The sequence below is a fragment of the Diorhabda carinulata genome, chromosome 4 (genome assembly GCF_026250575.1).
Source record: "Diorhabda carinulata isolate Delta chromosome 4, icDioCari1.1, whole genome shotgun sequence".
Classification (NCBI taxonomy): domain Eukaryota; kingdom Metazoa; phylum Arthropoda; class Insecta; order Coleoptera; family Chrysomelidae; genus Diorhabda; species Diorhabda carinulata.
Genome location: NC_079463.1, coordinates 22,157,493 through 22,171,299, shown reverse-complemented (window position 1 = coordinate 22,171,299; position 13,807 = coordinate 22,157,493). Strand labels below are relative to the sequence as shown.

At 28.2% G+C, this 13,807-nt stretch overlaps 1 protein-coding gene across 3 annotated transcripts in view; it reads right to left on the bottom strand.

The window, feature by feature from the left end:
• Positions 1-7,368: 7,368 nt before the first annotated feature.
• Positions 7,369-13,807, bottom strand: part of LOC130892488 (titin) — a 153,193-nt gene continuing 146,754 nt past the window's right edge. For all 3 annotated transcript variants that reach the window (XM_057797927.1, XM_057797928.1, XM_057797929.1), the window contains 2 exons: positions 13,152-13,330; positions 7,369-12,029 (listed from right to left, as the gene is read on the bottom strand). In XM_057797927.1, the coding sequence (XP_057653910.1) occupies positions 11,763-12,029; positions 13,152-13,330 (446 nt within the window). In that variant the 3' untranslated portion in view covers positions 7,369-11,762. The remainder of the gene's footprint in view (positions 12,030-13,151; positions 13,331-13,807) is intronic.

Sequence of the window (13,807 nt, the reverse complement as noted above, 5' to 3'; positions counted from 1 at the left end):
AATCCAATTGATACATGGCTTGGCGGATTGTAAATTTCATGAATTGGTTTTATGTTTCTAGCAATTTTATTAATTTTATATAATTTATCAAAATCTATATTGGTTAAATTAGGAGATTTTTAAATTTGATTATTTAAAAATTTGAAATTTAATTTTGGTAATATTATCGATTTCCCTTTTTAATTTGTATATTGGTTGAGAAAATTTCACTTTCTATTTGGATACTACAGTTTTTTGGAATTTTTACAATTGATGGATCACTGATTTTAAAATAGCGGTCTGAAACACATTTAGATATCACTTCAGTTTCTGATCTTGGAATCACTAAAAGTTCATTATTTGTTACTTGTTCTAATATAGTTTCTTGAAGATCAATTTCACTAACAACACAATTTTTACCAGAATGTCCGTTTAACAGTTCAATAGTACAATTATCTTTTAACTTGATCTACTATCTTAATAACATCAATATATTAAATCAAATTTAATTGAAGGGTTTATATTATATTTATTCATTTAACACAATTCACAATTATTAATAAAGTTTTCTACGTCTTCTGAACTCATAGGTTTGTTTTGATTAATTTACTTATATCTATTTTATATTTGCGCCAATCATAATTTTCGTTAATTATTTGTTTATCTTTTTTCAAATAGTTAAAGTTGTGAATTTCATATTGGTTTCTTTCTACAGGATAAACTTTAAGAGGTTCATTTAAAATTATATAAATTGTCTTAAACGTTTCATTTGTGTTACACTGATTATAATTTAAATTTTTATATTAATTTCTTCTTTTTCATTAGTTAAATAAGCAAAGTAATGAATTATATTATTAAATTTCTTATATATATTCTAATTAATAATAAGTTTTTATTATTATAGTTTTTTTTTTCAAAGTTTACTAATTTTTTTTATATTTTACTTATTAATTATCTATTGATTCTAAATCTTATCTATTCTTATAACATAACAATAAAAAAGAAAGAAAGGTCTTTGTATAAAAATCCATTTTATAATTTCTTGGATTGCATACCATTTTAATGAATGATAATATTTATTTTTCCAAAATAGTTTTTCAATTATCTTTTCATTTAATATCGCATTTTATTTTCTATTGAAATATTTTAGACTTATTTCATTATTATTTCTATCAAATTCTTTGTTAATTGTTTCATAATTAATCTCAACTTCGTCATTTTCATTATTTATTTCTCTTTTATCAATGATATCACTTTGATTCTGTATATCTAATATATTTGTATTTAATTCAGGTTTTATAACATAATATTCTTTTTCTAATATATCATTATCTATTTTTATAACATCATTTATATCTTTTTCGTCCATTGTCATATCATTATTTATTTCATTCATTTTTCTATTTAATTCTATTATATTTTCTTTTACTTCAATTACATTATCATTTTCATTCATTTTTATTTTATCTAATCCTGTATAGTTTAATTCTACGTTTAATTCTACTTCTCCTTTTGTATCATTATTCATTTGTTCTACCATTATAATATTTTCTTCTGAATTCTTTTCTGTTACATTTAATTTATCTTTCTCTTCTTCCTCAAATAATTTACTGAGATCTAGTTCTAATTGTTCATTTATTTCTTTACAATGATTTCATTCTGATTCTTTCATTTTTATTAATTTTTGAATTTTTGGTGATGAATTATTAGATGTAAAATTTATTTCAATTATTTTTTCACTAGGTTTTGACTCGTTAGATTCTATAAAATTTTCAAAATATGTTAATGCATCATTAGGAGTAAAATTTATTTCTTCTGTTTTTGATTCTTTTTCCCGAGGCTCTTTTCGAAAATTTTCTATTCGATCATTATTTTCATCACGTTCGAACAAATGTTGAAAATCAATTACTTCTTCTTCTTCTTCACTATTTTTATAATTACTATTGTATAATTCTACAGATGTAAAATTTGGTTCATTTCGTGATTGGAAATATCTATTATTGTTTGCATTATTATTTTTATTATTATGATTATTATTAATATTTACGCGTCTACTAGGTTTATCAGAAAAATTTCTCGTAGACATCAGTTCTGGTCTTGGCAATCGATTTACATGTATTATTTGGTTCGGACGGAAAACATTTTTCCTGGGACCAAATACTTGTGCATTCGTCGGGTAATTTTGCCTTCTTTGTGGCATGGCATTTACATTTAATGGTTGACTAGAAAAATTATTATTATAATTATTATTATTGTTATTATATCTGTTATAATTATTATTGTAAGATTGTCGGTAAAAGGAATTATAATTACTATGTTGGTTATTTCTATATTGGTTATTATTTCTTATTTTATTCGTTTGGACATCATTATTATTATTGTTATTTTTAAATCTGGGCTCATAAAATTGACCGTAAAGTTTTTCAGAATTTTCAAACTCATCAACATAAGCCATAGCATCCTCTAAAGAGTTAGGCTTTTTTAAGTACATATTATTGCGTATAATACCTGAACATCCTGCTATAAAGGTGTTCAAGGCCGACTTTTCGCAATGATTTATTTGACACCTCTTGTCAATTTCACTTAAATTTAAATTGTTACTAATTATTTGTATAGTTTGACTTTTTAACAATTGAAGTCTATTTTCGAAAGCTATCAGATTTTCATTTTTAAACGATCTTGTTCTAGTTAATTCTTGTAAAATGCAATCTAAATCGCGCCTGTCCGCGAAAAATTGTATCAACGCTTCTTTCAATTCAAACCAAGTATTTAATTCTATCCTATTTCCTACCATCAATTCAGCTTTATCGATTAATTTCTCTTGTATACATTCTAATACAATATGTTTATAAATATCTTGATCATTATAAACCGAGTATTAAGTACTCACATCTATTTATGAATTTATTTAATGTATTTTTATTTCCATCATATGGTTTAATATTTTCTAATTTAAGTTTGAATAGTTCCCAATTTAGGGTTTTCGAATTTGAAGTTGTCATTCTTGTATAATCTGGATTCTCTTTTAAGTTTAGTAAATTTAAGTAAATACTAAATGTATTCAATAACGTATCTAAATCGTTCATAAAATTAATATTCTAAATTATCTCTTCCTTATTCAAAGTTTTGATAAGGATGGATAATAAAAAGGAATAAAAATAATAAGGAAACTTGGTACTTACAGCTATCTGAAGTCTTGAAGTTCCTCGTTGAACACTTAGGTCTAGTGTTGCTGTACTGAAGTACGTAGTCGGAATTTTTTATCGCACTTTGCGTGAAAAATCGCGACCGCACTAATCCGAATGACTGCGCCACTTATAAATTTCGGTTTTCGAAATTTATTTTTAAAAAATTTATTTTACAATATTTCAATGAATACAGTTAATCTCAAGAGCGAACTAATTATAAACATTATTAAGTTGTTTACAAAAGTCTTATTTATAATAAAATAAATGCTGATACAGTGTTTATGATATTTGATACAATTGCGTTTTTATAAAAAGTCCTTCAAGAATTTTCTACATGTAACTCGAGTTCCAACTTGATTGATTACAACGTTAACTTTACATTGAAAAACAAATTTTTTATAAAAAATATCAAGTTTAATGTAATAAATCGATATTTTTGATATAATTTTTTTTTCGGTTAATTTCGTTTATTTAATTAATAACTTTCCAGAATATTCATTTGAAAATTATTATAAAAGATAGAACACATCATGGACTCCATCACACCTTTTATACGAAACTTTATAATACTAATAACTTTTTTAAAACTTTATCAATCATCAAGAAAAATACATATATGGAATCAGGAGAAAATATTCTTTCTAAATTCCTAAATAGTTTCAACATTTTCGAAATTTTAGCGGAAAGTGTTTTCAAATATTTATAAATTATTCTAATGTTCTATGGATTTTTGACAGTTGTTTATAAATCTAGTCGCCCGTGCCAATGCTTTGGTATAGGGCAACTATATCGTCAGTTGCTTATTAGATCTCAAGATGGAAGTGACGCTGTGACTTTTTTTTTAATTCTATAGATAAAACGTAAAATGTGAGGTTATATGTGGTAGACATCTTATGAAATTGTGCGTGTTGTGAAAATGTCACGGCATTTGAATTTAAATTTAGTTTACAAATAATTATTATTAATTTTTAAATACTTTTATTTTTGTTTATTAATTATTTATTTATAAATCTGCGTATTTAAAATTAATAAATATTCTTAAATCATACCAAAGCGACAAATTTTTTTTTATACTTTAACTTTCTATATCAAGTAGTATACAAGTTTTTTTATACATTACGTATAGATTTGATTTTTTATTTCTTTAGTGACGAGTACATGAATGTATCAAATAATGAAAATATCTTTAGGTTTTATTTTATACAGGGGATATTTTTATACAAAATCGAATTTTTTAAAAAAGAAGTTTTATATAATTTTGTGTTAGTGGTGAATCATTTTCATTCAAGATGGATGTTTTTATCATCTTTATAACGAAAATAATTTTGTGTATACAGGATGTTCGGCAATTAAGTATGATATATGAAAATAAATTTGAGAATTAGATATTTTTTACTTACTTCACTATTATAGGTAAACTAAAAATTGATTGAATTTATTTTTTTTTAAATATCTATGAATGGTCTTTATATACAGTGTTGATCATATATTAAAAATATCAAATAATTTTACACAAGTTTTTTTGATAACAACTTGAATATATGCAAATTTAATTTTTTCATAAACCATAGCTTTCAGGCAAAATAAAAAAATAAAAAAAATTGAATCTAATTGATTTAAAAATATCTTTTATTGTTCGTTTGTGGTATTTAGGCTTTTGTTGGTAATTTCTTTAGTTTTCTTACAGATTTTAGTGTTCGTTTCATTTTAGTGTTCGATTTAATTCGTAAATTGCGATTGCATAAAAGGTAGGCGATTGTTGTGGTAAATAACGAAAATACAAAGTTTTGTAAAAATAACATCTCGATATGGATTTATACAAACATTCAATATTTCAAAAGTTTCTAACCTCGGAATTTCATTTCTTTTAAAGAAATTTCTAATAAAATAACACGGGTCATATATTTTCGAAAAAAAAACTTGCTTTGTATTTATAAATTTGACATTCTTCAGTATTATTTTCCATATTTTCGTAAAATAAATACCTTTTTGGTAAATTAATGCGTGGATAATAATTTAATTCTTGATAAGGTTTAAAATTCACATTTTGAGCATTTAAGTTTATTACCTGAATTAGAATATTTTACAATTTTTACAAAACTTGTTATTTTGTTATTTATTGTGTGAGTTTAGAATTTTTTTAGTTTTCAATTATTTAGGATCGTCGTGAAGAAGAGGATCTCCGCTTATCGTGAAAAGTATTCAATGTGATAAAATTGAATCAAAAAATTGGACCACTAAATGATTTTTTGTTGAAATTTTATTACTATATCGAAATAATTGTATTCAATAACAAAATTAATGTTCCAATGAAATCATTCATCAGAAATTTATTATTTCAGTAATTTTTTTTCTCAAATTTCGCTAAATGTTTAGAAGTGGGGGAAACATTTTTTTAAGGAGTGATGGGAAAAAATCAACAATTACATTAAATTACGCCGTATTTCGACATAATATCACGTACATCACGACATTATTTACATTGGGGGCTGTGCCCTCGGACCCCACCTGGGGTTAGGCCCTCAAGAACCCACCCCCTCCCTCTTTCGATGATGACAAATAGTCGAAAAATGTTCAACAGACAAATCAGTTAAAAATTTGACACAATAGTAGTAATTTTGGGATGGAGCCCCACTTCTAAATATTTACTTTACCCAAATTTCAAAATTTATTCCATTTTCTAGAGAGATTAATGAAAATTGATTCGGGATTTAAACAAAGTCAATTTTTTACGTTTTCAATTCTTATTATTGAAAATGGATTTAGATTAAATAAAAATTGGATAAAATGTAGGAGGAGAAGAAGAAAAAGCAGAAGGAGGAGGAGCAGCAGCGAAAACTTTTTTTAAATACATTTTTCATATTTTCATTGTATATATGTGTGTGTAACTATCTTGTGAGATCACGTGGTTATCCCTAGATACAATAAGGACTCGTAGTTTTTAGAAAATCTCCTTCAACTTCATCATTTCAATAATTTTTTCACCAAATCGCAGATCACTCAGAACAGCTCGCATATTTGGGGTACTCGGTTTAACAAGTTTTACTAAAAATTAGATACGCGTTCAAAAAATTATTTTTTTTTCTAAATTTAATCAAAATTAGATATTTAAGCTGCTCTCTCTTTCAAAAAGTTTTGTTGATATCAATAGAGTTGGAGGCGCTGTAAAGTATCATTAAACCGTCATTTCATGACATCGTCTTTTGAGATCAGGGAGTAGGCAGATTGAGGCTCTGACACCTCAATTAGACGTTGATTCGGGGAGTTAGCACTTGAAGTTTTTTAATTAAAACAAATTATTTTTAATAGAAACATCAAGTTTATTAAATTTTTCACTTTTTTATAAGTTTTTCGTGATTATTTATCATGATTTTATGTCTTAATTCCGTGAAAATCTAATTTTTCAGTTACTTGTAGACTCGATTATCATTCAAATGACTTTCTGAGTAATCTGTTGAGATTTTCTTTAACTATGAGGACGAGGCTGTTGGGTTAAGCTAATTTTTTTCGGAAAATTAGTTCCCTAGAAACGACAAGTACAGGCTTGAGGTTACTCTAACGTAGTGGACTAACAAGTCTGTGCTATGGGGATGATTGTGTGACGTATGCCTTAATGTAAGTGATAAATGTGGTACGGCAACCGCACGATCGTTAAATGGAAATGGTTCGAATATTTCGGTTCGAGTAAGTGATTAATGGTAAATGGTAATTACCAAATGGGACCGATTCGGATCGAAATTTTGCTGGCATTAATCTTTGGGTAAGTTTATAAACTTTTCGAAACAACTTATGTAAATTGGTGGTTTTTAATGATCTTAGCAGGGCTTTTGACTCAATTTTTGTTTTATTATTATTCTATAATTATTGATATAAAATACGAGGTGTGGTTATTAAATAACTAAACTAACATTTTATTGCAAAATCAAACATTTTTCACAACAAATCTCTTAATCAGTTTTTTTTTATATTGTCATTTATTTTTTATGAAAAAGATAAACCGGAACGTCTTTTTTGCCATTTTGAAAAGGCGCTTGACCGCGTAGAAACACGTGCGCGCAATAAATCAACTCCATAAAGGCTACGGCTACACTGATTTGTTTAGTATTCGTACAAATTTGTGGTTCAAAACGAAGGGGTGTAGATTGGAAAATTGTAATTTTGCAACGAGCAACGAGACCAGGTCGGAAAAAAATAAGACAACTAAACATTTGGACGTATATTTGTCTTCATAATTCCTTACATTATCTTTTATTTTTTTTACATTTAAGCGCCGTCTATCAACAAATTTTATACATTTTTTTTGCAAAAAAATTATGAAAAACTATACATTTGAAAGATATAGTATATACTGAATGAAAAAATAATATTTTAGCTGTTATATGATGTTCAATACATACTCTATATTTAGACCATAGACAAATGAAAATTATACTCCCTATGTAGCCAAAAAATGTTACGAAAAGTATTGAGAAAAATATATATTTTACATTATCTAGTATCAAAAGTTTTTCAAAATATTCCAAAGTATATTTTCATTAAAGGTTTTTGGGTTTATAAAAACCGATGTTCACTACATACATTTTCGAGTATCCTACTTATTTTCAAACGAAATTTCTCGAATTAAAAATATTATTTTTTCGTAACATCACATAATTAAGAAAATTGTAAATCCAAGTTTGATTATTTTTTCCCTTTAATTCATTTAAACTCCAAATTGTGGTCCATATTTTCGATTATTTCGATAATTGATGTGCCGAAATTTTTAATCCTGTAGTTTTATAATTGTTCTTAGTTTATTATTTCCAAAAAAAAAAAATGAATTTCTCGCGCAAAAAACACGAAAAGATCGTATCATTTATTATAATTGCTTGATCGACTTTATTTTTTAAAAAGAAGAAGAAGTTTCAACAAATGATTCATAATTAACATCGTGCATTATGATTGGACTGCTGTTTATTTCATTCGAAACCGTCTCGTTTCAAATTTGTACCACCAAAGAAAAAAATTAATTGATGATAAATCAGGTGATTTTGTAAGCCACTTGATCGTGAAACGTGTTTTTCAAAAAATAACGAAACTCGCGTTAATTATGATAAAAATGTGAATATTTCGATTTTTCAGGAAAATTTTCTGGGAAATTTCGCTTGAATTGTTCAGGTGTTTATTTTGGTATCATCTTTGGAAACTCTTTTCCACGATAATTTTTTCTTCTTGAAGAATTACCTACAAAAATATTCAAAAGACAAAGTAAATATTGACATAGTTTGATTTTTTTTCGTTTTTCGTTTCAAAATATTCCAAAAAGTTTTCTCTTTTTTCTTTGATACCAACCAATATCGATTCTAGTAAGTAGCGTACTCAAATAGTAGATTGATAATGCACTAAAAAGCAAAAATATGAGATGCGAAGAATAGTATAAAAATAGAATGATAAAGATAGAGCCATGTGGCAATGAGAAACTATTGAAATCAAAAAACAAGAAAAGATTAATAATAATAACACGAAAAATAATTCTAATCTAGTGCTAATGAAAATAAATATAGCGAAAGTAGTAGATATGAAACACTAAGAGACGAATAGATATGCAATAACGGAGAAAAAGGTAGGAGAAAGCGGGAGATAACAAGATAATGAATTGATTCAGGGGGAAGCAAGGACTAGAATGAAACACTACAAGATCAAGATCTAGAATGATTAAAAGTGAAACACTAAAGAAAACAAAAGGGATTGGACAGAATGGCTTAGGTAGGAAAAGAAAAGACAGGGCAGTGGAAAGCAAGGTATATCGAGAATTAGAATGACAGAAGATGAAACATTAAAGAAAAGAAAAGAGATTTAATGAATTGATTCATGGAGAAAACTGAAGAAAAAAGCACGAGGAACTGAAAAAAATCAAGATCTAGAATGATTAAAAGTGAAACACTAAAGAAAAGAAAAGAGATTGAACAGGACGGCTTAGGTAGAAAAAGAAGGGCAGGGAAAGCAAGGAATATGGAGATTTAGAAGGACAGAAGATGAAACATTAAAGAGAAGAAAAGAGATTGAATGAATTGATTCATGGAGAAAATGGAAGAAGAAAGCACGAGGAATTGAAGCAAAGAATATCAAGATCTAGAGGGACTACAATAAATATAAGAGAAAAAATTGGTTGAAATTGGTTGAAATATCTTAAGTAGGGAAAGAAAAGACAAGGCATAGGAAAGCAAAGAAAATCAAGATCTAGAATGATTAAAAGTGAAACACTAAAGAGAAGACATTCAATAGAATGGCTTAAAGAGAAAAAGGAAGTAGAAAGCAAAGAATAACAAGATCTAGAGTGACTACAATAAATATAAGAGAAACTAATTGAAGGAAATGGCTTTGGTAGAGAAATAAAAGACAAGGCAGAGGAAAACAAGATCTAGATCGAGTAGAAGAACTAAAAAAGGATTTATGAATAAGAATCGTTAAACTAAGAATAAAACTCTATAAAGATAAATAAACGAAAAGGTATTGAGATGAAGGAAAGTGGATGTAAAAGGTGTTTAATGGTTGCCCAACCTCAAATAGACTGTTTATGATATTCTCGTTCGATTCTTCTGGATTTAATTTTTTTGTACTGGAATTTTTTAAAGAAAAAAATGAATTCTTATTAAGATTATTCGGTACTAGACAATAAAATATACAGTAGTAACCGAAACAGTGCTGGCGGTTAGTTATATTTACAAAATTAAATAAAAATGATGACGATTCCGTTTTGACTAATGTATTAAAAATATAACGATTTTCATACAATGTGATACACGTTACGAACGTTAATTATATCAAGTTTTTTTTTGACGAGATTTATTTTTCCCATAAGTTTCCCATTATTAATCGCGAAGTAGAAAAGTAGTTAGAAGACGTTAAGGTATCCAAAAGATGTCAAATAGACTCGTTTGCAATAATGCAGAAGAAGAGTTTAGTCACTAGCCTTTGTCTAAAATGGTTTTCAGGTTTTTTGATTGAAACACCGCTTATAATTATCATTCAGTTGACGGTACACGTACCACAAGGTCCTAAAATAATTCGAAAAGTTAATAAAGGACCTCACTGTATAAACTTACGAGAGCGTTTTAACGAAAGACAAATTTTCTCATAATTTGAAGAAATTCAAACAAAGATGTCGACTAGAAGATATTTTGTCCTCGTATAGCCCGGACTTTGCCTCCGGCGATAATCATCTCCGCGCGTCAAGCTTCCTCAACGGATTAGCTGCAGGTTATTTAGTAATAATAGTAAACTTTTGGTACAACCCTCGTAGTAATACTAATATAAAAAAAACACGATAATTGGAAAACCTGATTTGGCTTTCTCCGATTGATTTTTGATCCGAAATTTAAAAAAAATAAACGTAAAATAAATTTCAGACAAACCAAAAAAAAATAATTTTTTGAAATAGTTTAAATAAGTTCGTTGTATACAAGGGTGTAGAATTGAAATTAATTTTTTTTCTTGCGAATTGTGTCTTTCGTCAAATCGCCCTCTAATTTCCTATAAGAATGATGAGACGCTTCGACAACAACCATTTTGATTATAAAATTTCAACGGAAACTCATAAGAAAAAATAAATTACGTCGTTAGGTTACAGTAAAAATGTTCTTCAATTCTTATCAATTCAAAATAAAAAAAATTATAAATTTCAATTATTGGAATAATATATACGAGGGCGGTTCGAACATGATCGGTTATCGTGTTAGCTGTTAACAACGTATTATCATTTGTTTTTTGGGAAGGCATTAAAAACAAGAAAATCCTTTGGAAACTGTTGAACTTTGAGCAAAAATATGCGCTGTTGGAAATTATTATACTCCAGAAAGCAAGATGTCGTCTAAAGACAATCAATCCCTTCTATATTTCGGACTTATCACCCAGCTACTTCTACTTATTTGGACCACTTATAAAACCACTTGGTGGTCAAAAATTCAAAGGAGTTTGTGCGGCATATGCCGAGGAAATCTTCGATACTGGTCTAGAAAAACTGTAAATGTGTCTGTACGTTTATATTTGAACCCTCCAGGTAGTTTAATCTTGTTTGATTTGATTAGATTATAATTTCAGTCATACTACATTTTGTTCATCCACTCCCACCCCCTAAAAAAATTAACTAATAGAGTAGGGGGCTAATTTTATACGAGGGAAAGTTGATAATAAAGAAACCTGGAACGTTGCCAGATCATTTTGTACGCAAACGATCTGGAATGTTGAGAAAAAAATTATTTTTTCGATTAGAGGTTAAAGGATGCTAAAACAACGTACTTTCATCCCTTTTACAGGACATACCTCTCTTTAAATAATGAGATCCGGTGATATTTGGTTCCATCAATGTGATTTTTAAGAAGTGAAACATTTTTTTCAACCTTTTTATTCGATCCCCCCTCGTAATTTTATTTTCGGATTCCATAACAATTTAATCATTGTTAAAACGAAATTATGAATCGTTAATTGGAATGTTGATGATAGTTTTTAGATTTTTAATAGTTTTCGTAATAAATTTTATTATATTGCGAAATTTTATGAAAGAACATTTTTTTTTTCACTTTGTAACCTCATTTTACAATCAACCTATCATTAAATTCAGTCATTAACAGCAATTATATGTATTAATAAACAAATCACATTTATATAAAACGACGTAAAAATTCTGTTGGTATAATTGTTTTCGATTTTCACATTTTCTTCTAATTCGATTTTGTAACCGCTAGCGTACGACATATTCACGTGGAAACTACCATCGGCTATACCATTCGGTGATTTGACTATGAAATTATATTCTCCAATATCTAGAGCTGTTACTTTCGTTAGGAAAAGTACCGCTTGATGGCAGTTGGGTTGTGATAAATTCTGAAATAAAAATTAAATTAAACATAAATAATAATCAACAAAAATCATTTTTCAATCTCCTCCAATCGACCTATCATGTAATCTAACAAAAATTTTCTTATTTCACAAATCATTTATATACCTAAATAAAATTCTACAAAATTCTAGAAGACAAAAATAAACAAATAAATAAACTTTCCTAGAAATGATTTAAAAGAAATACTGTACATAAACCGTCTGCTACTATAACATTTTTTTATATATATACAAATAAAAATCAAACGAGCTTCGCCATTTATAAAAAAATGTGAAAGACGCCGCGCGAATTCGCCGAATTTTCAAAATTCTATAATAGCTGGACCTAACCATGACCAAGCGAAGCTAAGGGTGTTGCAAAGCATCGCCATTGAATTTAAGACGATTCAGGTCCGAATCTACATTGGAAATCTCTTACTCGAAGATTGAGGAATTGGAAAATTTCAGTTAATCCATTCATGATCGGTAATTAACCCGAATCAGGTTAAACGGGTCGTAGTCATATGATACTTTTTACCCTGGTAGATCATCTGACGGGTTGTTTCATTTGTCTATGGCAGTGATTCCCACAATGGTCCAGGTGCACCCCCATGGGCACATGGGGAGCCCTACGACAGGAATGGACTCTAATTTCCGTAGTAAGCACTAATTTTTTGACGAGTTTTGAAATTGGTTTACGAGTAAACTTCTGGATGGTGTCAATATTCACCGAAAATTGAACACGACGTTTGGAAACTGTGATATAAATCTCGTTCTGGTTTAGGATCCGGAAGAAACTGATAGAGGATCTACTTGAACCCGGGCTAGAGTTTTCAAAGATCAATTTTACAAAAAATGGAGTTTAAACTTCAAACGTCAGTTTAAACTACAGACTCGGCGGTCTGGGGGTAGTTTAGTTTAACAAGAAACGGATGATCCAAGGGGGTAGTTTAATTGAGAAGCCCCAAGAGTACTGCATTCAAGCAGAAGGTAGAAAAAGGCTTTGGTAATACTAAACATATTCACCCAATTTGATTATCAGAATGTACTTTAATCCAAGATCATTTCCCGAAGAAGATTCTGTTGTTTAGAGGTGAATTTTCTTGTATGGAAAATTAACAAACTTACCGTTATTCCATAAGCCATGGTGGTAGTATCACCATCTCCCGGTTTGTAAATTTTAACGTCTTTGGCTATCCAAAAGGCTTTGGTGTACGTGGGATTGGCACAAAATTCCATCGTCATGGTTAAGGGTTGTCCGTATAAGGCCGTAATACTTTTATTCGTTGGAGCTATTGTAGGTTGACCTATAAATAAAAAAAATCGAGATATGAATCAATTTTTTTCTCCCTAATACAATTCCAAATTCGATTTATGCGTTGCAGATTCCAAATGGGTTTCGTTATTTGGTAAAAGTAATTAGGGAATAAAAATGCAGGGAAAAATCGCTCGGAGACTATTCCCAAAGGAAAAAGTTACAAAAGAGGATTACGCGGTGTTTTATTTAGGGACATAGTTAAAATCAAATCTTCACAAAAAATGTCAAATGAAATGGATTTAATTTCGTGGTCGTTTATCTTTTATCACAAAATAAAAAGCTTTTTCGAAACTTTTCATATTTCAAATTGAGAAAGAAAATTGTAATCACGACAGGAAAAACATGGAAATAATTTGGAAAAAATAGATTAAGAACAATTACAAAAAATATGTGAAGAAGGCTTTAAAAAATAATTACGATAGAAATTTACAAGAAAATAAAATCCGATTAGTGTTTTTCCAAATTT